The sequence below is a fragment of the Lucilia sericata genome, unplaced genomic scaffold, assembly GCF_015586225.1.
Source record: "Lucilia sericata isolate MDLA Ls3-8-SP2 unplaced genomic scaffold, ASM1558622v1 Contig000118F_arrow, whole genome shotgun sequence".
Lineage (NCBI taxonomy): Eukaryota > Metazoa > Arthropoda > Insecta > Diptera > Calliphoridae > Lucilia > Lucilia sericata.
Window position 1 is genome coordinate 152793 of NW_023994150.1, and position 27482 is coordinate 180274.

The window sequence follows — 27482 nt, forward strand, 5'->3', positions numbered from 1 at the left end:
GGCAAATATTATACTTCAAAAAACAACAAATTTTAATGTAATTGGTATATTACATGCAAATAGTTTTTGTTTATTCTTCTAAACTATGTTTAAACTTTCGTTTTAAAAAATAAGTCTAAAATACACCAATCCGTTAACCATATATTTTTACCTATAAAATATCTTTCAGATACTTTCTATTTGAATTAAATAAAATGTCAAATATCTTATGTTCTTTTGGCGATGCCAACCTTCGCGTAGACATCCAAGTATTTTCGAATTGCTAACTTGTGTGTTGACATAAAAATACTTGGCTATTTGATTGTATTGTATTATAGTGTTGTTTGAATATACAAGAGAATTGTAAATTACAGAAAATAAATAAAAATATGTCAAAAATAAACTTTTATATTAGTTATTAAGGCAAAATCTTTAAAAGAAAATACAATTAAGATAATAAAAAAATAGTTAAGTGAAAAACTGAAATAGTTGTATTTAATCAAAAGGTGTGAACAACAAAATTTTGCAGAGAAAAAGTCTGTATCATAAAGTAGTCAATATGTATCTGTGAAGAATGTTGATAGTTTTTCATGCAATTTGCAAGTTTGTTCACTTGAAAATTAATTAGTTTATATGAAATAAAAGTATGTTGAAAATTGTTAATTGTGTAAAATTGGGATAATTTCAAATGAAAATGGAGTGAATATCGTATTATTATCTACACGCCTCACCCTTGTAATGAATAAATCTGTATCTCGTAGTTGCCATACACTAGTTTGTATGTACATAATTGAAAGAAAAAAATAGGACCACTGAAAAATTGTGTAAATCGAGTCCAAGAATTAAAAGGAATTACTAAAATTACACTGTAAATGCTAAAGATTGAAATACACAGTAGAGTAGAGTATTTTGAAATCTAAGTGTTAAAGAACTAAACATGGATAATTTGGACAAATTAAATTATATGGTGGCTAATAATCCTGTTAATAATCCAATGGCAGAGGTTTTAAAACAACAGGAGGCATTTAATCAGCCGACAACAAATTTGCATGAGTTTCCTATTGCTGATCCTTTAAACGAGGAGACAATAAAAGATTCCAAAATGTCAACCAATAACGGTAGTTATTTTGATGTTACCCCGGCAAACACAGATACACTTGATTGTACTCCCACATCCGCTAATCCTGCTTCACTGTTGAAACGAGAAATTCCTGCAGATGTCGAACTACCCCCAACATATCCACCAACAGATATGTCCGAAAGCCAGAAGCGTAAATCGCCTGTGGAACCCAATGTTGACAACAGTCATTTGGCCAAAAAGCAACAACTTTGCCAATTAGCAGAGGAAAAGAAAAAGTCCAACTTGAGAAAAAATATTCGAGAAGTCATGGACACCAATCAATTGGATACAAACACGTTAAGGGCTCAGCATGAAGAGTCTGAACGTTTGGCTCGTGTAGCCGAGCAGCAAAAACTGCTTAGAGAATATCAACAGAGAGAAGCGGTTCTCACCCACTTTGATCGATTTGTTAACGAGCACAGGGTCAGAGATCCCTCTGACCTTATACCGGTGCAGAAAAAGGCCAGCTTACATAAAGTTCCCGAACAAAACGATTTAAAGTTAGAACAAACTGCTACCAGTCAATCATTTGAGAGTACGGAAACAGATACTGATGCGGTGAAGAGTGCTGACGAAAAGGAAGATAGTGTGCCGGCTGAAGTTGTCACCATAGAAGACAGCTCAGATGACGATGATTGTATTGTGTTGTCGGATGATGAAGCAGATCTCGAAGAAGACAACGAAAATGATGATCCCAATAATAGTGGCATGCATGTCAAAGATGAGTTCAATGTTCCCGATCACCTGGGAAGAGTTGTTATCAATGTTGGCCATCCCGAGGACGAAGAAGACATTTTTATAGCACCACAAATAGCCCGCACTATTAAACCCCATCAAATAGGAGGAGTACGTTTTCTTTTCGATAATATTATCGAATCGATTAAACGTTTTAAAACTTCTGGTGGATTTGGTTGTATTTTGGCGCATTCAATGGGTCTGGGCAAAACTCTGCAAGTGGTTTGTTTTTGTGATATATTCCTAAGGTATACCCCTTCCAAACATGTGGTATGCGTAATGCCTATTAACACCTTACAAAATTGGTACGCTGAATTCGACATGTGGATACCAAAACACTCCGACAATCCTGATTACATAAGACCTCGTCAGTTTGACGTCTTTGTACTTAATGATCAACAAAAGACTCTAACAGCTAGAGCCAAAATTATTCTGCAATGGAAGGAAAGAGGTGGTGTATTACTGATTGGCTATGAACTATATCGTCTATTAGCGCTTAAGCTTAGTACGACCGGAAAAAGGCGCAGTAAAAAATTTCAAAATACAAATGACAGTTTTCCCGAATCTCGTAGTCGGGTCATGGATGAGGTGTACGAAGCTTTAGTAAAACCGGGGCCTGATCTAATAATATGTGATGAGGGTCATAGGATAAAAAATGCTCAGGCCGGCATTTCTCAGGCTCTTAAGCAAATAGGAACTCGTCGACGGATTGTTTTAACGGGATACCCCTTGCAAAATAATTTACTGGAGTATTGGTGCATGGTGGATTTTGTACGTCCCAACTATTTGGGTACAAGAACCGAATTTTGCAACATGTTTGAAAGACCCATACAGAATGGACTCTGCATAGATTCTACCCCGGACGACATAAAACTAATGCGCTATAGAGCACATGTATTGCACTCGCTACTTGTGGGCTTTGTCCAGAGGAGATCGCATACCGTATTGCAGCTATCTTTGCCGGAGAAGCAGGAATTTGTGATTCTTACTCGAATGTCTGAGTTGCAGAAACAACTGTATGACACATTCATGAATGACATTGTACGTACAAAGAACGTTCCCAATCCACTTAAGGCGTTTGCAGTATGCTGTAAAATTTGGAATCATCCAGATGTTTTGTACGATGCTATGAAGATGGCCGATTCTGGTCTAGATTGGGACATTGAAGAAGTCGATGAGATTCCGATTTCATCAAGTGTAAATAAAAATGGCTTCCCACCGCCCGTGCCTGCCAATACTCCTGCAACTGTTACTACATGCCTTCCTCTTAACCCTGAGACACCTGTGACTCCGTCTCACACACAATCGTATCAGTCGCTCTTAAAATCATCTGTGCACGATTCAGAAACTGGCAATCAAAAACTGCAAAATCAAACTGATATAAATGAAACAACACAAGCAGTATCACAGGCAGTTTCAACATCAACCCCAAAAGATAACAGCTTTCAGGGGTATGTATATAAGGTTTCTCATAACTCTAGTTAATCACTGTTAAAGCTTTATAAGAAAAGTTTGTGTCCTTTACATAAGTGTTTTCTAATAATACTTATTTATACCTTTCTTTAGGCCATCACTTTTTTCAGAAATGAATCAATTTGAAAATCCTACTCTAAATAATGTCCCCTACAATCAAGACATGCAATCATCATATTTTTCCTACCCCACTATGATGAGTAACATGGGTCGCCCTTTGCAACCCAACTATGTGGGCTGCATGCTGAAGCAAAACGAAACAAGTAATACAGACGATTCGCACAATTCATCTTCAGAAATAGTCGATTTGGATACGAATGAAATTCGAACTATTGAAACTGACATAGACATGGACAAAAGTATTCCTTTAAATAAAGATGAAAAAAGCGAGAAGCAGAGCACATCAACTGATAATGATAGATCGGAAACGGATAGTCATTTTAGTAGTTCAATTGGAGCATCTGAAATCAATGATGTCGAACAAAAAAAGGGCTCTGAAAAGATCACTTACGACTGGGCGATGAAATTTATGAAGAAATATGAACCTGGTCTAATTTCAAATTCTCCTAAAATGGAAATATTTTTCTGTATTCTCAACGAAAGCGTTCGCATAGGTGATCGTGTCTTATTGTTTAGTCAAAGTTTACTAACATTAAATCTTATTGAAAAATTCCTGCAAGCCAATCGTATTCCTGGTGAAGATTCTAATTGGACATATAACAAACATTACTTTCGTAAGTGAGCAACAAAAAGAAGTCTTTTATAAAGTAATAACAATTTCTTTGTGAATATTATAATAGGTTTAGATGGTTCAACAACTTCTCAAGAAAGAGAAAAGTTTGTCAATGAATTCAATTCGAATACAAATGTTAAGTTGTTCCTTATTTCAACAAAGGCTGGTTCGTTGGGTATCAATCTAGTAGGAGCTAATAGAGTAATAATATTTGATGCAAGTTGGAATCCTTGTCATGATACGCAAGCTATTTATCGTATTTATAGGTAAATTCCAACAAAATACTGTTTAGATTATTTACTAATTTTCCATTTGTTCAAAAAAGGTATGGTCAGCGAAGAGCTTGTTTTATATATCGTTTAGTTATGGACAGATGTTTGGAAAAGAAAATATATGATCGGCAAATAAAAAAACAGGGCATGTCTGATCGTGTAGTCGACGAGTGCAATCCCGATGCTCACCTTTCCATTAAGGATGTTACAAATCTCTGTTACGATTACGATGATGACGATGAAAAAACAAACACTTTTGAATATATAAAACCTTTGGATTCCTACACGGATACAATAATGAAATTGATTTTAACCGATTACAAAACATGTTTAACCAAAGAACCATTCTTCCACGAAAGTCTATTGATTGATCGAAAAAATGATAAACTATCGCAGGCCGAGAAGAGAATGGCACATCGTAGCTATGAAATGCAAAAGAAGACTTCAGCAAAGACAACAATTTATTCAAACTCCAGCAGGATCCAATATCAGACGGTGCGCAAAGATGGTTCATTAATTACCAGACCAGTTGCTTCGGTATGCTACACCACAAACTTTTCAATAGATTCACAACTTTTAATTGTTAAATTTTAACAGGTTCGCCCAATACAGGCGCCCAGAAGTCAAACAACGCAAAAGAATAGCAGCGGCCTAAGAACTACTAGATGGATACCTGCAGAAGTATGGCAAAAGCAAGGAATGACGGCCCAAGAAATGTCATTGCCACTTGGTACTAAAATACTTTTGTATTATTTAAGAACTTTTAAACTAATCATTTTTATGCATTATTTCACTTAGATGTTGTCATACCAACAAATTCAAGCAATAAATCAAAAATTATTATCAAGGCTGGCCAAAGAGTTATGGTACTGAAGTCGGCCAAAGGCATTTACATGCAACTAGATAGTGGAAAAATAATAGCTATAAGGACACTAAACAAACCGAATGTTGCGACAACAGAGAAAAGTGATGTCATCGATATAACCGGAGAATCGGAAACTACATCGTCGAAAGAGTCGCCAAAGACTGACAAATCCGAAACTGATAGTGCATTATCACCTGCCAGCAAAGGTATTTATTGATTTCTTAAAATAATCCGTTAAGTCTTGTTATCATACTTTAACTCTCTCTTTTTATAGAAGCCGATTTAAAGCTTAACAGTTTGGTAAATAATGGAAATGTTAATCAAAATGATGATGCTCCAAAGGAAACATCCAATCAATTGAATCTATTTAATAGTTCTTCTAATGTAGAAACAAATGTTTATAGCAACAATAATACATCAGTAGAAACAGAAAACAAATCAAAATCGAATCTAATGATTAGACCAAACAATGATACTCAAGAACAAAGTACATCACTACATTTTAGTCAGCGACAACAGACAACACAGATTCAACAGCAACAACAACAACCAGCTCAAACTGTGCAAACACAACCACAACAGCAGCAGAATACTACGCATGTTTCTCATACTCAAACTCTAAACGAACAACCACAACAACATTTGCAACAAAATCCTCTACAGATTCAAACACAAGCACCAACTCATACGCCATCGCAGATAATGCATTCCCAACCACCAACCGCTTACAGCCAACATCCAACATATGCTTACACACAACATCCAACATTACGCAATACAGCCGCACATTATACAGCCGTACGAGCCGGCGATTTAAATTCATACAATTCCTATCCACAAACCCCACAGTATACAGACTACTCATCTTATGGATCTCAGCAACAAAGCGCCCGTTATCATCCGACCAGCAGTAGTTCGTCACATACAAACATTGCACCCGTCGTTCATCCCCCACCCCCTCCTCCACCTGCAACAAATCCACAAACAGCAGCAACCTCACATCCTCCATCGCTTTCAGATTTCTATGGATCATATTATCCGCAATGGTCGACATTTATGTTAACAACGCCTACCCAAGCGTCAAATGAGAATCCTCATTTGATGCATAGCACATATCCACCGCTTGCAGCTCAACCTCACTCACATTCCCATCATGCCAAAGTGCAAACAAACTCCCATCCCTGGCAACAATATCATCCATAATAGTAAGATTTTAAATTCCTATGTATATCGTTATATAGGATCATACATTTCCCCACACAACTCATACACGCGTTTGAAACATACAACAATTTACAATTTATAAATAAATTTATAAAAATTTTACTTTAATGAAAAAAAAAAGAAGGAAAAAATAATATTATAATGAATATGAATATAATATTAAGAATACATTCAAACAAATACCTAGCTTAGTAATAATTGAAATTAAATTAATAAAATTAAACAAAAAAAAAATAATTTTAAAATATAAAAAAAGTATTTAATGAAACTGTGCGCGCTCAAGTTGGACTTTCATAAAAATTACCCCCCGGGGCATGTTATCTTGGTGACTTTTCCACACCTTGGTATTATTGCATTCTGGGGTAAAGAGCTGCTCGGTTTGCAAGGCGTATAAAATTGTGGATACTTTTAACTGTCAACTCATCAGTGTTCCTTATTGGTATAGCGGCAACATAGGTTAATATTGCCAAGCAAAATCTCTTGTTGGATAAGAAGAATTCTTTGTCATAAACAGAATCCAGGAGTACTACGATCTGAATTCCTAATAAACTTTTAAAATTTTAATCCTGTTCCGCATTAATTTCAAAAAATTCCTGAAAAATGTTACAGTGGATTCGTTCTTAAATCACGGAAGTCAAAATTCTAAATTTAACTGCAACTGGACTCTTATGGTAAGTGGATATACTTTTTGTTATATACATATATAAATAAACATTTGCTAAATCTGGTTTGATTCATCAATTTAAAACATTCTAACAAGGGACGAATGATTTAGTTTTTAAAATAACTCAAAATGTTTAAAGTGTATCAAAAATGTCAATCTGATAATCTACTACAGAATGTATGAGTAATCACAAATCAAACTCATTTCCTTCCTCTATTATATAGATAACTTTTCAGAAATTTTAATGATTACAGTTCGATCTTCTTGTCTCAATTAAACATTTATTAACGATTTTAGATTTTAACTCATTTTGATCAGGGATATAAGGAGATTAGGAATTAACGCTTTTTTAACAAATTTTAATTTTAAAAATTTTGACATCTTGAATCGGAGATTAAGTGATCATATTTGTAAACAATCATTTGATTAAAGAATTATTTACAAATCTTAAAACAATGTCATTTTTATCTGAACCATGAGTGATCAAAGATCGCGCTAATTTTCTCTATTAAAAGCTTATTTATGTACATGTGTACTTGTTAAGGGCTTTATTACAACAAACTTAAGAAGTTTTTAAAATAATTTTAAAATTTTTATGAATTTTAAAGTATAAGTAAGTAAGTAGGGCAATTTTTAAAAGTTTAATTTTATTTTGTAAAATATTTTTTCTATTTAAATAGAATAAATGATTTAAATATTTTACTTGTTGTGAACAAAGAAAAACGTGAAAAGTAATCGATTATTTCCGAATTTTAACAGGTATGTATTGAAATCAATAGTTGATTGGATATCTATCCATTTTTGTGGCTCTACTATAGAATATTTCTTTCTATTTCTATAATTTTTAAACAATTTCCAAATACAGCTTATATTTGTCAACAGTTAGTTTTAGGTAAAAATTGACTCGAAAACTATTTTTTAAGGGCACATCTAATAAACACACATGTAATTAAGAAAATTTATGGAAAATACAAAAATTAAAACAACAAAAACAAAACAAATTATAAAACAAGGAAAATTTAGCTACTGAAGAAAAATGAATGGTTCAATGACTTGACAACCTTAAAACACCTTTCGTTTGTGGCACGTTCTATTGTTTATCAGTTCGTTGAATTTTATAATGTTAATTACACAAACATACACACATGTTCAATTTCAAACTGATCATGTGCAGCAGCATGTGCAACATAAGGGGGTAGAATATGATAAAAAACGTATGCATGAATGTATGTACATATTCATCAGATGTGTGTGCATTGTGTGGAAAGTAAAAGGCAAACAAAGCATGACTGACTTACTGCTGATATTTTTCACTCAAAACCTAAGATACCATTAAATTTGAGCATGTTTCATTCATTCAATTTCAAAACATTAAACTATGATTCTATTTTGTACAAAAAAGAAACAACCACTATAATAGGTATTTATAAATTGTAGATATAGACTTACTTCTAGTTTTACATATTTACCTTCATATGTGGCCCTAAGTAGTCATATTTACAGTTGGTGATAAAAATTAACGTACATATTCAATTTTAAAAGACAATATCATTTAAAAAGACCAGTTATCATTTATCGTAAAAATATCTTTTTAATTAAGGTAAAAAGATAGATATATAGATAGATAGATAGATAGATAGATAGATAGATAGATAGATAGATAGATAGATAGATAGATAGATAGATAGATAGACAGATAGATAGATAGATAGATAGATAGATAGATAGATAGATAGATAGATAGATAGATAGATAGATAGATAGATAGATAGATAGATAGATAGATAGATAGATAGATAGATATATAGATAGATAGATAGATAGATAGATAGATAGATAGATAGATACATATATAGATAGATAGATACATATATAGATAGATAGATAGATAGATAGATAGATAGATAGATAGATAGATAGATAGATAGATAGATAGATATATAGATATATAGATAGATAGATAGATAGATAGATAGATAGATAGATAGATAGATAGATAGATAGATAGATAGATAGATAGATAGATAGATAGATAGATAGATTAGATAGATAGATAGATAGATAGATGATAGATAGATGATAGATAGATGATAGATAGATGATAGATAGATGATAGATAGATAGATAGATAGATAGATAGATAGATAGATAGATAGATAGATAGATAGATAGATAGATAGATAGATAGATAGATAGATAGATAGATAGATAGATAGATAGATAGATAGATAGATAGATAGATAGATAGATAGATACATATATAGATAGATAGATACATATATAGATAGATAGATAGATAGATAGATAGATAGATAGATAGATAGATAGATAGATAGATAGATAGATAGATAGATAGATAGATAGATAGATAGATAGATAGATAGATAGATAGATAGATAGATAGATAGATAGGTGCATAGACATATTGACATAAATAGATGGAAGGAGAAAAATCAAAGCAAAAAAAATGATTAAATTTGAGCTCAATTACTAGTGTAAGTACCGCAATTCAAACTTCAAAATAAATTCAAATATGTAATAGTAATGGGTTCGAATAATTTCATCCCCAACTGTACACAAATATGAAATATAAACATTATACTATTTTAGTTTAATTTTCTTGTTTGTTTTTTTATTATATTATTATTTTTCTATTTTCTTCAAAACCATATTGTTGTACAATTTATAACAATGTTTGTATGTATTTGTATAAATGACACTCATGAGATACAAAACGATCGTACCATATCCACTCTTCTTCCTTTTGACCAAAAACACAATTTATACGCCTGGCAAGCAAGTAAACAAGTAGGCAAGCAAATTTGAGTTGTGTTTTATTTTTTTTTATTTTTGTCTTTAGGTTTTCTTCTCCTTTGTCTTTTTTGCGCTCATTGCCAGTCAGTCATGTTTGTGCAAACGGTTTTGCTGGGCAGCCAATTGGAACGAACTATACGTTATTTTTGTATCGCACTCAAAAACGCCATAAAGATCGTACACGATTTTCGCTCAGTTATTTAGTTGTTCACATTTCGATACATTCTTCTCGGTACGGTTAAATATTTAGTTCAACTATTTTCAATATTTTGCGTTTTTAATAATTTATATAAAATTTAAAAAATAAATAAAAATTAAAATTAAAAGAACTAAATAAATATTTATTTTATTTTTTAAATTGTATTTTCGTTTTGTGGTGGCAAATAATAAAAAATAAATATGAAATTGTTTTTTATATTTTCACTTATTTTAAGTGTTTTGTACGTTCAAGGTAAAATTTGATTTTGAAATTTCCAATGTTTTCTTTTTTTTGATTTCAAAACGCAAATGGTTACATATCTATACATACATTCATTGGATAATATCTATAGTTTGAATATATATAATTTTTTTATTTTGTAACGTGTGTATAATTTTCGAGATTTGCTAAGAAAAATATTTAAAATAAATAAGAAAATTAAACATAATTGGTGAAGTTACTAACAAATATTATTTGTATATGTTTTGAAAATTTAATTTTTTTATAAAAAAGAAAATTAGTGATTGATTTCCTTTTAATATTTTCCTTTAGTTTTACTTTTTATAATTTAAATAAAAAGTTATTTTTTGTCTTGTCTTGGCTAATTTATAACGAAAATGAAATTAAGTTTTATTTAAAGAAAACGAGTGTGTATGTGTTTATTATTAAAGTGATTCATAACAATATTTGGCCATATGTGATATAAAAAATATAAATTTAAAATATGTATGAGTATGCAAACTATGATTTGCGAGATAATGTAAAAAGTTTGTTAGAGGGTTAGAAAAGAGTCCTTGGAAAAAACTATTAAAAACTATATTTAAACTATAAATTGTTCGCTTTCACTTGTTTACTACAAATTCTCAATTTTCAAGAAACTTCTTTTAACTGCCTGTTAAAACAATATTTATATATAGTACGTAAACTGTCATTATGTATACCGTTACAATAAAGAAATATTCTCAGAAGAGCCACAATATATATTTAAGTTTTATATATATTTTTTTAATGTTTTATTATATTTCAGTCATAAATTGCCTTGTTTTACACGACATTGAGGTACCAGACTTGGTTAAAATCCAAAGAGACGACGACGATGATATGGAACCTATTAAATTGGATTGTAATTATGAACTGGAAGAAGATCCCTCCTATTTAGTTGTCAAATGGTTTAAGGATAACAACAATATATATCAATGGATACGTGGTAAACCCCCTGCAGCGCTGGTAAGAATTTTTATTAAAGATCTATAGTTTTAAAGTTTTCGCTTCAGCAGTTCAGCCAACTATCGGACATTTTGAAATTGAAATTTTTAAATTCGTCCCATTAGTTCTTGTGTTTATTAATTACTAACAAGAGATAGAGAGATAGAGAGATAGATAGATAGATAGATAGATAGATAGATAGATAGATAGATAGATAGATAGATAGATAGATAGATAGATAGATAGATAGATAGATAGATAGATAGATAGATAGATAGATAGATAGATAGATAGATAGATAGATAGAAGAGGAGGTAAAGTGAGATAAAGTAGTAAAAGACTCATCCAGATTCGGTGCAATCAGATGTTACTATTTCCGATGCAATTACAGTGCCAGATGTAATCGTTGAGGTAGTCCAGTCTTATGCTAAATGGTTCGTACATTTTATCGTAATATCGTTTTCCTTATTCTTATAGCTAGAGTCAGGACAAGAACATATAAGGCAATCGATTGATTTATTCAGTGCATACTTTTGGACTTGATTCATTTTTAGCTAAAACGTTTTTAATATTTCTTCCACATTTAGTTTTAGTTTTCCATTTAAATATAAAGTACGCGAAAAAAGTTTTTTTATGTTAAAAATACCACAATTTTAACTGCATGCATATTGTACAAATGAATGATCTCATTTTAAAATGTTCAAAATATTAAACAAATGGCAGCATTTTGAGTGAAACTAATATTTTTTATATATTGCAAAGAAAATAACTACAAACAATAATGGGGAGGTGGCATTTGCTAAATAAATAATAATAAGAATAATAACATCTTACTACATTTTAAGATAACGATACGCGGCATGAAGGACCAAAAGTAGACATTTCTTAAAAAAAAAAGATTTTAAACATTTAATTTGACAGGGCAATAATAACAATGAAATATAAAATGAATAAAAAATATTTTATTAATTACAGCGCTACTTCAGGCATCATATTGGAGAAATCGAAACCACATCGTCGGATAAAAACCATGAGTATCGTGGCTTAACACTAATCAATCCCTCAATCGAATTAAGCGGCACTTATAAATGTTTAGTGCAAACAGATCGTGACTCAAAAGCCATGGAAAAGGAATTACATGTGGTTGATATTAGTAACAGTACATTTGTGTTTGACAATCATCCCGTACAAAATGAAACCTATTTAGAATGTAAAGTAACAAACATATTTCCCCGGCCCAGAATACATTTAGTGTAAGTATTTAACTTAAATAACAAAATTTTATAACATATAGAATTTACATATTTACTACAGATCTCCCGATGAGAGTATTGTTTTGTCTAGTAATGAAACACGCATAGAAAAGCTTAATAATGATTATTATGATGCGTCCATGACCGCCATCGCTCAAAATACCGATGACGATGCTGATGATTTTTATTGTTTCATTACATTTGAAGGCATTAATCTAAATCTTACCGCCAGTACTGTTAGATCGGCTGTAGGTAGAAATTCTCTAAACTATAGTTATCTGTGGCTAATATTTGTTTTGGCCTTTTCAACGAAATTGTTAAGTTTGTTATAATTGTAGATATTTGTTGCTTGTTTTTAATATTATTTAATGTTTTTTTTTATGTAAAAAAAATAAAAATCTAATCAAACGATTATTTACAAATTGCATTATAAATGTATGTACATAATAAATAAATTATTTATAATTATCTGTATACAATTTTTAAATAAATAAAAGATGTATGTTTAATATAAACCATTATGACTTTCCTTTTGTTTTATCATTGATTCTAAACTTTTTAACATTGGACAATTTTTACACAGAAAAGTCTATACATTTAGTTATTACAAAAATATATGTATTTATAACAAATATATATACTTATGTATATAACGTTGTAAATAACATCCGCGAAAAAATCAAGAATATGTGTCTATATTGGTAGAAATGTCCGCCGTCCGCACAATGTGAGGTCATACCTAACAATATTCTAAATACTTATTTTTAGCTCGCAGATGTTTATTAAGTTGGCCCCAACAAGTATTTTTTTATTAAACATTTAAAAAAACATTTATTTTACTTTTATACTTTGACAAGTTGGATCGAAACTCACCAAAGTAATAAAATATGTTTTTGATCGCTACCCTTCCCTGGTCCACTTGCTTCTGATCAAAAATTTCAAAATATTTGAAACCATTAAATAAGCTTTTAATTGAGAAAAACTTTTTTTCAATAAAAAAAATGAGAAATGTTTGAAAAACCGCGATCTCTCATATTTATCAAAATCTAAGATCACAAAAAAACAAAATCGGAAACATAAAATCTCCTATTCAACATTACGGTTACGTTTCCGCAACGTTTGAAAAAAAGTATACCAAAAAACGGAATCTCGTTTTGTTAGTTGTTCATTCCTATTCTACATTTCAATTCGAAATTTTCTCCGTTTGGCAACTTTGGTATTTTGCATTTCGATTTGACTCTCCGTCACTTAAATTTCAAATTTCAAAAACGTAACTAACAAACGAAATTGTATAGCTTCTTCTTTTTATTACGATTAAGTTTTTTGTTGGAATACCTTTGCGTAACTGAATGCGTTAACGTAATCGAAATGCAGAATAGGGGTGGTTGTTTTTACGAGAAAATTAAGAAATTTTCTATTCAAATTGAAATTCAGATCCGGCATGAATAAATCATATATATGTATTTTAAATCCTGGGGAGTTATTCCGTATTTCGATTCGAAAGAAAAAGCTTTCGAAACAATGTATTTAACATACGAATGCGAAAATTTTTTCTTTCGAATCGAGTTACAGAGTAACCCCCCTGAATTTTAAAGCATTTTCAATATAGTTGCAGACTAAAAGCTTTTTAAGAATATTCGAATTTAATATCGAACTTTTTCAAAAGTTTAAAAGCTTTTTATTAAAATAAATAAGTTATTCAGATAAAAAAGGCTTTTTGCATGATAATTCACAAAATCAAATGTTCAAACATACCAAAAGCTTTGAAAAAATTCTTAAAATAATCTGTCCAAAAAATCTGGGACACTTAAAAGTACTTTTAAACATACTCGATCTTTTCACTAACAAAAATATTCAAACTTTTTTATAAAAAAATGTCTAAAATCGTTAAATAAGTTATAAGAGAGAAGAAGCTTGTTGTAATCAAAATCAATCGTTAAATAAGATAATTTCTGACTATAAAACAATATTTTACGATCAAGTAAAAAAGTTTACTTCTAACTAGTTGAAATGCATAACGTCGTAAAATTGAATTTAATAAAAATAAAACACATTTACTTTTTTTTTTTTATTGATCATATATGTACGTATTAACATATATGAATAAGTATATGTATATTTATTGAATTACTTTGTTTTCTGGCGAATACTTTTTTGTTTATATATTTATAATAAATAAAATATAATTTCACTATAAATGAGTATATATGTACATAATTGTGGTTGTTGTTGTTGTTTGTTATTTTGGTGTTTTTCTTTTCAATCATTGCTCCAACTAAGGATCGTTAATAGTTCTATAGTAGTAATAGTAGTACATTGTACATACATATATACACACACTCAACATTATTAAAGGTAAAGATAAAGATATTTATTTAATTATTGGTTTTTATTTTGTTTTTTTTTATACTTTTTTTTCATTTGTTTTGTAAATTCTTTATTCCTTCAGGGTTTGTAAACTGGTGCGGATCATCTAAGTTACACAACAAAATGTTTTATGTTTATTTGTATTGTAGGAAGTAGAAGTAGTAGTTGTAGAAGATTCACTTATAAGTTTAAATTTGTGGATTAATACGCTGATCGTGAATAGATCTAGATCACCACTTGTCAACGACAACATCAGGAACTATAAAATTTTTATGGATAAAATTGAATACAAATAAATATTAATTTTAAATTTCTTTAAATTATATTTTTTGGCTAAAAACTAGGAAATCAAATAACGGTTAACAGGTCCTTGTTTGGTTTGGCATAAGTTCGCTGTGGGTGGGATTGTTTGGGTTAAAGCTGTAAGGAGAATGGATTTTTTTTAAAAAAAGAAGAAAACAACTGCAAACAATTGCAATTGTAACGTATTATATTCATTCATTCTTTTTTACTCTTCAACTACTGTATATGGTTTATAGCAAGAGTCTTGGTGGTGTTGATATTTTATACATATTGGTGGTGTTGTTACCTTTTTCTATGTAAAGAATTGTAAATAGACAGCAGTAGGATAGTAGTAGTAGTATGAATTGTTTAATTGATGTAGTGGTAAATGACAAAGTTTACAAGATGTAAAATGATTTTGTTTATTTTTATTTAAAACTAAAAGTTGAAACGCTTAGATTTCTGTTTAATGTTTAATTTGCCCAAATTCCCTAATTAATACAAAAATGAAATTTTGCAATCCAATTTAAAGAATCCCTTTTGTCCCTTTTTAAATTAATAATAAATGATTGTATTAATAGGCCCAATTTTAAAATTTTGTCTTTCATATTGATATTTTCAGTTTAATATTACGTTTTTTTTGTTTGTTTTGTTTTTGTTAATAATGTTTATATTATTATTTGTATTTTCGAATTTATAAAATGAAATTACAGGATTGGGTTTCGTGTTTTCCGTTGCCTTTTTTTGGTATCTGTTTTATTACTTAAGCAGCTAGCATCTTAGAAAAAAATTATATATTATTTATGTTTTTATTTTATGAAATACATCGGGGTTGGGTTGTTTGTTTGCCTTATTTCGTTAATGGAAGTCGGGGTTAACTGTAAGGGGGGAAATGATTTAAAAGAAAATAATTATTAAATTAATATTAAATTAAATAATATGGTAATAAGGAACAAACGTAGTTACATATGTTGCTATATAGTTTGTTAGTACAGCGTTTTAACCCAATCTTTAACATTCTCCGCAACATTCGAAATTTCCACTTAGGAAACTATAGAGTATAAAGCTTTAAAATTGGGTTAGGACATCATGACCATCATCATAACTTTGAGCAACATGTTCAAGTGTTTTAACGACTTTTTTTTTCTAAATAATGCTGCAAAATTGTAAAAGCCGGCTTATTCTGAGAGGTTGTTGTGAAACAACATTCTTGGATTAGTTTATTTTGGTTTATTTTTATGTGTCTTTTGTGTAGAAACAGAAAAGCTAGCTTTTTTTTAGAAAAAAAAAACAGTTATTGTTTGTTTATGTTAAAAAATTATAAAAATCATTTCAAACTATATTAATGCTAAAGAGTTTTATAGAAATATATAGATAGATAATTACAATGTAATTTCAATTAACCGCTGTGTAGGAAATTGAAATGTTTTAACATTACAACAACAATAACATTCTAAAGATTATGTAAGAATAAGCGTTCTTGCAAAATATAAAATTTTAAAAAATTTCAATCACTTCTAAAAGTTAATGAATTATAACTTTAGAAATTTTTGTTTTTTTTACTAAATCATGAAATGAAATTTGAAAAATGTCAACTACAAATTGTGTTAAATGCATTCGAATTACATACATTCAAATTTCAATAATTGGGTTAATTGAAATTTCATTGCAAATAAAAACGTTACATTTTTAAATTGTTTATTTCTTTGTTTTTCTATCCTTATTATTCGTTTAAAATGTAATGCAGATCCTTAAATGAAAGTTTTTTTGTTTTGTTTTAAATAATTTACATTTTTGTTTTTTTTTTTTTTGTTAATTACCACTATTTAAACTAATTTTACTTGTTTAAACTTTTTTTGTTTGTTTTGTTTTCTAAATCATATTCTCTCAATCAAAAGGCTATTTCTATATATTATATATCAATATTTAAGTCACAATAATACTTCTAAAACCTACAATAAGTATTAATAAAGAGTTAATGACAAAACATTAAAAACATTTTATTTTCTTATTTGGCTGTATTCTTGTAACTAGTATATTTTTAAAAGTTCTAGTCCGTGGATTTGAACAAAACATTAAACTCATTTTCACGAAAAATTAAAATACACTAGACTAAAGTCTTTTTTAAAATTACTGTTAAAGAACAATTACGAGAAGATTTAACAAACTCTTGTAGATTTGTTTTAAAATGTTTTTACTGTTTACTCTTTATTTTGACACTATTATTATTATTATAATTTATTTTTGTTTTGTTTTTAATTTTAATAAATTTCTGATAAGTACCGAATAACTTTTAAAATTAGAACAAAAAAAAATGGAAACCTAATTAATTTTCTTTTTCTTTTAGTTTTAGTTTTATTACTTTTCTCTTGTTTGGGAAAAAGTGAAGAATATTGCTGGATTTTTTTAATGATCTTATGTACATTGAAAGGAGTAGAATTTTTTTATAAAACAAAAAAATATAGTTCTTTTATTTTAAGCCTTTTCCTTTGCACAATAAAAACTTGTTTATATTGTTATGAAAACCAATGAAATTTAACAAAGAAAATTGGGAATAAATTGCACTAATTAAATTAAAAAAAAAGTAAAAAGTTAAAAAAAGAAAGTTATTAAAGAAAAATAAACATGTATGAGAGCAGCTAAATTTGAAATTATACACAGAGATTCATTCAAAACATTCATAAACAATAAAGCAATCCTCAAATCCCATCATATCGTAAATCTTCTTTTAGCTATAAACACAGAAGATCAGATATGATCATGGAAAATAAATATTTCCGCTATTTTCAGATTAAATTAAAGCTTATTATTTAGTTAGTAAAGTGAACAGAACAGAACAAAAATAATAATAAAATTAAATAGTTTTGATTTTTTCCTTATTTTTTTCTTTTCTTGTTGTAGAGTTGATTTTTTGTGTTATAAATTAATTTCCATTTTCTTTTTAAAGTATTTATATATATATAAAAAAAGGATAAAGAAGCGTAAGATAAGAAATTATTAGTGGTATGCATAACGATGATTATTTTAAAATTTAAAATTAGAGGGCTTTGTTAAAAAGTGTAGTAAGTAGTAGTATTATTATTATTTTTAAACTTATATATATTTAAGACTGCATAACAAACAAAAGGCCAAAAAATACGGCCCACATTAAAATAATCCCGTGCACTTTATAAATGGGATTCTCACCGTCAGCGATCTTTCTAGCAACAAATTTAAGTGTTTCATCTAATAAAACTACGGGAATTGAGAATTTCATCACAGTTATCCATTCATCAGTGCCCAATGGTGTCACTTGGAACACGGTCTAAACGAAAAAAGAAAAAGGAAGAAAGAGAGGGAGAGAGAAAACCACGAAAGTTTGGAAAGATATAAAAATCAATTATTATAAAATATCAATTATGTTTGTAAATAATTTTGCTCAATTTAAAATGTTAACTTACAGAAAGTACTTCCACATGGAGGATGACAAAGTGCAATGAGAATGACAAGGCCATTGAGCCAATCAACCACATGTTGGACCATGGAGGCATGGAAATCAAAGATTGATTTTCAGACAAACTGTAAAAATAATAAATTGTTAGGTTGGAAATACATCATGTTTTAGTGCGAAAAATTTTACCTGTTCATGGCGTTCAACATTTCAATGGTGACCAATACGGAAAGAGCCATGGTCATGGCATGGGGATCGCTGAAGATCTTGCAGTCAACACCCTTGAAGTCATCACCACCACCCAAGCAGGACAAGTGATGAGTGAGTTGCCAGTAGGTTAGATGAGGACCAGATTCGGCGAACAAGAACCACCAGGCAGCGGAACCGACAGTAGCAGCGCCTACATAACCACCAATAGCCATATAACTGTTGACACAGAAACAGTAAATGGTTAAGTACAGGGACAGCATGTTTTTTGTTTTAACTTAAACTTACCGGAAGAACAACCATCCAGAAATCAAACCTTCATCAGCCTTGCGGGGTGGTTTGTCCATGATATCCAAATCAGGGGGATTGAAACCGAGGGCAGTAGCTGGAAGACCATCAGTAACCTATTGGTATACAGCAATAAAATATATGTCAACAACTTGTATGGCGATGAGAAAGAAAGCTCATTGAACTTACCAAGTTAACCCACAACAATTGTACGGGAATCAAGGCTTCGGGAAGACCAAGAGCAGCAGTCAAGAAAATGGATACGACTTCACCAATGTTGGATGAGATCAAATAACGGATGAACTGTTTCATGTTGTTGTAGATGGCACGACCTTCTTCAACAGCAGATACAATGGAAGAGAAGTTATCGTCAGCCAATACCATCTCAGCGGCGGACTTAGCGACAGCAGTACCAGAACCCATAGCAATACCAATTTCGGCCTTCTTCAAGGCAGGGGCGTCATTGACACCATCACCAGTCATAGCAGAGATTTCGTTCATGCTTTGCAAATATTCAACAATCTTTGACTTGTGTTGGGGTTCTACGCGGGAGAACAAGCGAGAACGAGCGCAGGCAGCCTTTTGTTCAGCAGGGGACAAATCGTCGAATTCGCGACCAGAGTAGGATTTGCCAGTAGTGTCTTCATCTTCACCGAAAACACCGATACGACGGCAGATAGCTTCAGCGGTGGCCTTGTTGTCACCAGTGATGACAATGACGCGGATACCAGCAGCACGGCAGCGGACAATGGAGTCGAAAACTTCCTTACGTGGGGGATCCAACATACCGACGACACCGACAAAGGTAAGGTTGACTTCATATTGGTAGAATTTAGTGGAATCACCCAAGTCCATTTCATCGGGACGCATTGGGCTATCGGCAACAGCCAAAGCCAAACAACGCAAAGTATCTCTGCCAGTACCATATTGACCAGTCAAAGCGAGGATCTTGGCCTTCAAGGCGCTAGTAAGAGGAACCTTGGAGGTACCAACGCGAGCGTGTGTGCAACGATCCAAAACACCTTCGGGAGCACCCTTGACAAACAATTTAGGACCAGTTCCGAGACGAGAAGCCTTAAGGGGTACACAGTATGAAGACATGGATTTACGATCGCGAGAGAATTCCAAAGTGAATTCCTTCTTCCACTTGGTTTCGATTTCTTGGCGGACAGCAATGGCAGCAGAACGACGATCCAAACCAGCTTTGTTGACACTGAAGGGGTTCATTTTTTCAGCCAAAACAATAAGGGCAGTTTCGGTGGCTTCACCAACCTTTTCGAAGCATTGTTTGAATTCATTGTAATCAATGGCGGAGTCGTTGCACATAATGCAGATAGTGGCCATTTCTTGCAATGCATCGTATTCAGAGGCCTTGACGCGTTGACCGTTAAGGAAGAGTTCACCAATGGGTTCGTAGGTGGAACCAGTCAATTCGAATTCCAAGAAGCTGCTGTCGCTGCCTTCAACCTTGTCGAAGACAAACATGCGAGAGACGGACATTTGGTTGGTGGTCAAGGTACCAGTCTTATCTGAGCAGATGACAGATGTGCAACCCAAAGTTTCGACAGAGGGGAGGGAACGGACAATAGCGTTCTTCTTGGCCATACGACGAGTACCCAAAGCCAAACAGGTGGTGATGACAGCTGGTAAACCTTCGGGGATGGCAGCTACAGCCAAAGCGACGGCAATTTTGAAGTAGTAGATGGCACCCTTAATCCAGGAACCACCGTGGGCGGGATCGTTAAAGTGACCAATGTTGATGGCCCATACAGCAACGCAAATGATGGAGATGACCTTGGACAATTGTTCACCGAATTCATCCAATTTCTGTTGCAAGGGGGTCTTGATTTCCTCAGTCTCGGACATTTCGGTTCTAATCTTACCGATGGCAGTGTTGAGGCCAGTGCCAATTACAACACCACGAGCCTTACCTGCGGCAACATTGGTGCCAGAGAACAAGATGTTCTTTTTGTCTTGATTGACAGCGCGTGGATCGGGAATGGGATCTGTGTGCTTGATGACAGACACCGATTCACCAGTCAAGATGGACTGATCGATACGCAAGGTGGTCGAGTAGATGTGTGTAATTCTAATGTCAGCTGGGATCTTATCACCCACAGACACCTCGACAATATCGCCAGGTACGATTTCCTTCGCTCTTATTTTTTGAATACCTGCTTTGTCCTGACGGACAACTTTTCCCATTTCAGGTTCATATTCTTTAAGGGCTTCAATAGCAGATTCAGCATTTCTTTCTTGCCAAACACCGACAACAGCGTTGGCTATTAAAATAAGTAAAATTACTAAAGGTTCTACAAATGCAGTGAACGTATCTTCATGTTCTTCAAAAAGTGCTAAAACCTATAAATATCAACAGCAAATAAATTATAACACAACGAAAAACAAAGGAGTTAATACAAATTTGAAAAGAGTTTTTGTGAATATTTTAATGCTTACAAATGAAATGATAGCAGCCAAAAGCAAAATCTTAACCAACAAGTCATCGAATTGTTCTAATACCAACTGCCAAATAGATTTGCCTTCTTCAGTAGGCAACTCTGTAAGACAAAAAAAAAGAAATGAAAATACAATAACGGAAAAGGACAACTTAAAGAAATCATTCCTGGGAAAATATAAACATACCATTTGGGCCATATTTCTTCTGGTTATCTTTTACTTGGTCAAGAGTAAGACCTCGTTCTCCATCTGTACCAAAGTGTTGTAATACTTGTTCGACGGTTTTAGCATGACCGTCTTCCATGGCTTAGCGGTAAGAAGCACTTAACGTAACTGTAAGTATAGAAAAATAATAAAAATATATATTTAATTATACAACCATTTAAAAAAGTAGAATTTTTTATAAAGATATCATTCAGTAAATTAAATTTTTAATGCATTTTTACGTCTTTTCGGTAAAAGCCGAATTCATTATAAGTTTTATATACATATAGAGTTTATGAGCGTCGTGTTAACAGTCTCGGCTGTTTTAATCCAGCTGTATAAATTCGTCTTGAAATTTACGTACAATTCTAGTACCTATACATTTCTATACAGTAAGGGTTGAAAAGTGGAATATGCAGATGTTTATTTTTAATTGTATTAAAATCTTAAGTTGTACAGAAATTCACTTAGAAATGTTGAAAAATTAAATACTATAATATAAACATTTCCATCTCTGATATATTAACATACAAGAAATTCATTAAAAAAAAGATTGGTAAAAGTTTTGCTATAGAAATTACCAATAATTTTAAAAGATCAGACGATACCTATACAACTGTTATGTGAACGTTTTTGTATTAAAAAAAAAATTTTATTCCAATTCACTTTCATTAAATTTCTTAGCAAATGGCGCCAATAACTTTGGGAAATGTTATAATTTTATAAACTATTTTTTATATAGAGTTATTTCATTGCAGAATTTATTGCTAACATTTTTATATTAAAACATTAATCTTGTTTTTTTTTTAACTAAAACATTTAGCATTATTTTTTCCGCTGTGATAGTGTCGCAAAATTAAATACTTTTCAAATGCATATTAAACAAACACACAATATTCCTCGACCTAGTTAGGTACACGTAAGCGATTTCAGATAGAAAAAGTAGTGGTGATTAACATTATGAATATTCTTTATTTTTTAATTATATCACTAAATCTTTACGAAACAAAAAAGGTTAATGTGCGATAAAAACAAATAAAACAATAATAATGCAACGTATTATTTTAAACAAAAATAAATTCATAAAGAAGCCACAACTACAAGTACACACACATACCTATATTCATAAGTAAGAAGGTATCTAAAAAAAGAAAACTTATCCCCAATTCGGAATAGTAATAATTAGTGAGTGGTGACCCCATTCAAAGACAACTATGTAAGGTATATTTTGTCACACACAAACGCCTATTGATAAGATTTTGCAAATTAGGAAAGTAATTCCCTTATCTTAATTGAAATAGTTGCCAGTTAAAAAACAAAAGATTAGGTAGTTTACAAAGCGCCTTCAAAATATGCATAACTAACTGCTAATTAAATTTTAGTCAACCTTTTCAATCAATAGTTTAGTTTTTCTATTATTAACAGAAATTAAAAATTATTAAAATATTTATTCTAACTGTTAGTGTATGGATACATGTATGTACATACATACATATGTATGTATGTAAATATGTTGGTATGTACGTTTCTCAGCTACAACTAATGAAATAGTTAAATAAATAAAAATGTTATCTTTCATTTATTAATTAAATAGACGTAGCCTAGCACATTTGCCTACATTTAGGAAATAAAATAGAAGAATTTTCTTTAAGCCAAATATTTATTTTCTACTGAGAAAGTTATTTAAATTCAGCTGCCTGCCATGTAATAGATGACTTGGTAACATTTCGAAAAGAACACGTGTAACTTAGAGATTTTGCAAAAAAGAAATGTGAAAAAAGTACAAAAAATACTGTATTATTGTACATTCGTTTGTTTGCCAAATCGTCGTCTACGTTGTCTCTATATATTTCTTACTATTTGCCGCTTACCCTGAACTACTGCTAACGAACGAAATGAAATGTACGTACGTACGTAAATTTCTGTCTACCATTTCTAAAGCGACCAACCAACCAGTCAACCAACCGCATACAATTTCAGAATTATTGCGCATTCTATTGTGGTTTTAGTTTTTAATAAATTGTTTTTTAGTTAAAATATTCTAAGAACAAATCACTTGACACTTTTCGAAACATCATTCTTGATTTTTTCACTTAAATAAAAAAAGAAATTTGCAATAAATTCCCTCTAAATTGCGAAAGTATAGTAGTGGACATGAATAAATGTGTTGGTTGGTTGGTTGATTGATGCCATTAAACTTTTTTCTTCCCTGATTTATTAACATTCAATAACATTTTTAAATACCTGTTGTTGTAGTAGTTGTTTTTTTTTTAATTTATAAAATTTATAATTATAATATTTTTTCACTTATTCTATTAATAAAATTTCTTAAAGTATAAAATATAACTTATGATTTTGCAAAATGTTGATTTGCTGATTTTCTCTTGACTTTTCTTTCTTCTTTTTTTCAAATTCAGAGTTATTGTTCAGTGACTTGCTTTCCTCTTGTGTGCTTCTTCTTCTTAATGTTTTCTTGTCAAAAAATACTTATATAGAGTTTGCCTGTCAAGGTTTAAGTAAAATGTGTAGTAAATTTACTATAAAAGTAGTAAATATAAAACTTTTTAATGCAACTCTGAAGAAGCCGTTATGTGAAACGTTATATTTTAAGAAAAATAATGAAAATAGTTAATTAATTAATTAACTAAAAATATACAATAGCGTCTTAGTTTGAAATCTAAACTGCTATTTAAAAGAATGTATTGAATATTTTTTATTTACATTATTTGTTATTAAATTTACGTTTGAATTTAAATGTAAAATGAAGATTTTTCGAATTGAAGCCATTTTTTATTTAATATGGAATTAAAAATTTTGAAATTTCTTTCAGTAATTGTTGTTTTTTCTTTAAAAAAAAGTTTTAATTTAATTTTCGATTGGATTTCGACAGAGTCAAAAGTTCCGATCGCATCTAACAAAAATTATGATTATTAATTACTACGCAGTAGATTTTATTATTTTTAATTTGATTTTAGAAGATTGTTTATCCTAGTAAATCTATTGATATTTTCAAAACTTCTTTAAAATTTGTTATAAAAATATGGCTTATCATGCTACAAAATCACCTAAATGTTGAACAATTGAAAGAAGACAAATAGCTGGCCTATTTTAAATTTCACAAATGAAAAGCAGGTGTTTTTCTTAAGTGATTTTTCCCGGGCCTTTAAAACGCACACATACGCATAATATTATGTACATATGTATATGTATGTGTAGCTGTTTCAATTTTTTTTAACAAACTTATAAATAAAAGTTATAAAACGATTTAAATCTGTAGCTGTAAAATAATTTATAAATGTAATTTAAAAAAGTTACTGGAATTTAATTTATGTTTAAATTTTGGTAATTTTTGAGGTATTTTAAAATTTATATTTAGAATTATTGTTAAAATAGGAAATTTTAAATTTGATTGACAGCATACATTATTAATTAATAATAATGTCGTTGTTTTAATTGTTCTGTAAACTAATTATTTTTTACGTATTAACTTAAACTTATGCATACATTTGTACATATATATGTATATTGAGACACATACATACATATGTACATATTTTTATGTTCATAATTTTGCCAAAAATAATTCGTTATTATGTAATAAGAAAATATGAAAAACCAAAAAATATACCAAAGAAAAAAAAATAATAAAAATATACTCATCAAAAAATCCCAGCACTTTTTTACCTCTTTTTATATTTTTATATATAAATACAAGCAGCCACACACACATACACATATGGCTGAAAATTTTGATATGCCTTGACAACTGAAATTTGAAATTTTAAGGTGATTTTCTTAATTTCTTCATAAAAAATAATAATTTATTATTAAAACATCGGAATTGTGTTTTCCTAAGCGTTTTTAAAAATTTTGATTTTCTTTTTTTGCTCAAATCACCTCGAAAATTTTCGAGGAGCAATGACAAATATACATACAAACATACATACGTCTATATGTATGTTTAAATATATAAAATCTAAATTAGTAGAGTAGGTATATATAAAAATATATCATATATATAAAATCTAATGAAGAACAAGCATATATCTACATGTGTTTGTGTGTATGTATTGAAAGATTTTAGAAACCTTGAATATATTATGGTTTATTTTTAATTTTTTGTTGTTTTTTTTTTCTAAAATTTTATTTTGGGAGAGTGTCTTTCTAAAAAAGTGTCAGTGTATATGTGGAAAATAGGTGATGCCAATAATTTGTGAGCAAATCTTACAACAACAACTAATACTAAAAAGAAAAGCATTTAGCTTTCGCTCGAAAAGTTTAGTTTAAGATATTATTTTTTACGTTCTTAAAACAACAACAGAAAAACACTTTATTAGCACCACTGGTAGAAATCTATAGACTTGCTTGTTTAAATATTCAAAAATTAAAAATACTATCTAAATGAGTGTTAATGATTTCTTTTACATATTTCGACAAATTACAAAGTTTTTGGGATTTTCTTTTTGGTTTTTCGAATACTTCATACACTACAAATAACAACTACATATTTTGTTTAATTTTTATTTAAAACGTAATTTTTACATGAATACGTACATACATATGCATATTATCATCATCATTATCATGTACTATGCATACCTACATACATATGTTTAATTAAAACGTTTTTTTTACGAAATATGAAATCTTTTATATAACAACTTAATATATTTATTAATTTATTCCATATTGTTTTTTCTTATTTTAATATTATTTATTTTTTAATTTTTTTTTCGAAACTGTTTTTGATGAGTTCTTTATCTTTGCCTGGGAGTTGATGTTTAAATTCTTTTAAATTTTTCTTGTTTCAACTTTTAAGTTGTTGAGGTATTTTCTGTTTTTTGTGGTTTATTTATTCTTAACAATAATGAAGCACTTAATAACTGTATAATATTTAAAACTATTTAGTACAGGAAAATTGTAGCACTTTTTAATATCCTTTTGTAAATGTTCTTTGTTTTATTTTTTGAGTTTTTTAAGTTATTACAATTATTTTAGTTGAAACTTACAAAATAATTGTTATTAAAATGCTGTGCGAACCGAAATTTTTATATAATTGTATTTTTTATATTTTTTGGCCCAGCCAAAAAATTAAGAACTAAGGAAAAGATCGCGCTTTTGAAACGATCGACGGCGACTAAACACAGGGAGAAAGTGCTTGATGAGAGTGTCTATCTGAATTACAGAATTTGTTGCTTTTGGCAAAATTCCCAGACAGACGTAAACTCTCTACTGCCCGGGAAAATACTTTTAGCATATTAGAAAGAATCATCATCGTACCGATTGTACATCTGTACATACATACAACGTACAATATAATACAAAGGCAACAACAATAACAATAAGAACAACAACAGCAACTATATAAAAGCGACCACAGCGAGCAAAGAAAGAAGGCAGCCCGAAAGTCAGCCAGGCTAGCTGCTGCTTGCTTATACTATTCGATGATGATGCTGGCGGTGGTGGCTAGTGTGCTTTTAGCTGATGCCGATTCTGATGCTTGTTGTTTTTGTTCTTGTTTTGTTTTAATAATATGAATGCATATATTCCTGTAGATGATGTTTATGTCGTTTTTCTTTTTCGTTTCGTCGTTTTTTTATTGCTGTTGTTGTTTCAAATGATATTCATAAAGCTAAAGAAAACAAAATGTGTGTATTGTGATGGTTTCTACTTATTAACGTAGCTAGTGTAGATGTATCCATCTATATGT

General features: G+C 30.3%; 3 protein-coding genes across 7 annotated transcripts; 2 read left to right on the forward strand and 1 right to left on the reverse strand.

Annotated features, from left to right (window-relative positions):
• The first annotated feature begins 285 nt into the window (after positions 1-285).
• Positions 286-6638, forward strand: LOC119600633 (helicase ARIP4). The gene is made up of 7 exons (XM_037951011.1): positions 286-3285; positions 3401-4041; positions 4108-4306; positions 4366-4849; positions 4910-5042; positions 5111-5383; positions 5452-6638. The coding sequence occupies exons 1-7, from the start codon at positions 917-919 to the stop codon at positions 6378-6380; spliced, it is 5028 nt and encodes a 1675-aa protein (XP_037806939.1). The 5' UTR covers positions 286-916; the 3' UTR covers positions 6381-6638.
• Positions 6639-7240: 602 nt separating this feature from the next.
• Positions 7241-13047, forward strand: LOC119600637. The gene is made up of 6 exons (XM_037951020.1): positions 7241-7248; positions 9878-10111; positions 10314-10330; positions 11106-11305; positions 12260-12537; positions 12599-13047. The coding sequence occupies exons 1-6, from the start codon at positions 7241-7243 to the stop codon at positions 12867-12869; spliced, it is 1008 nt and encodes a 335-aa protein (XP_037806948.1). The 3' UTR covers positions 12870-13047.
• Positions 13048-14907: 1860 nt separating this feature from the next.
• Positions 14908-27431, reverse strand: LOC119600634 (calcium-transporting ATPase sarcoplasmic/endoplasmic reticulum type). Of its 5 annotated transcripts, none has more exons than XM_037951012.1 (9): positions 26782-27079; positions 21755-21901; positions 21569-21669; positions 19301-21472; positions 19112-19227; positions 18806-19042; positions 18627-18744; positions 18373-18490; positions 14908-15163 (listed from the first exon to the last, which is right to left on the reverse strand). In XM_037951012.1, exons 2-9 carry the CDS (start codon positions 21870-21872, stop codon positions 15135-15137), a joined length of 3009 nt encoding a protein of 1002 aa, XP_037806940.1. In that variant the 5' UTR covers positions 21873-21901; positions 26782-27079; the 3' UTR covers positions 14908-15134. The 5 variants fall into 5 exon arrangements, with proteins under 5 accessions (XP_037806940.1, XP_037806942.1, XP_037806941.1 ...); XM_037951014.1 differs by lacking the exon at positions 26782-27079 and adding an exon at positions 26372-26388; XM_037951013.1 differs by lacking the exon at positions 26782-27079 and adding an exon at positions 24017-24275.
• Between the last annotated feature and the right edge of the window lie 51 nt (positions 27432-27482).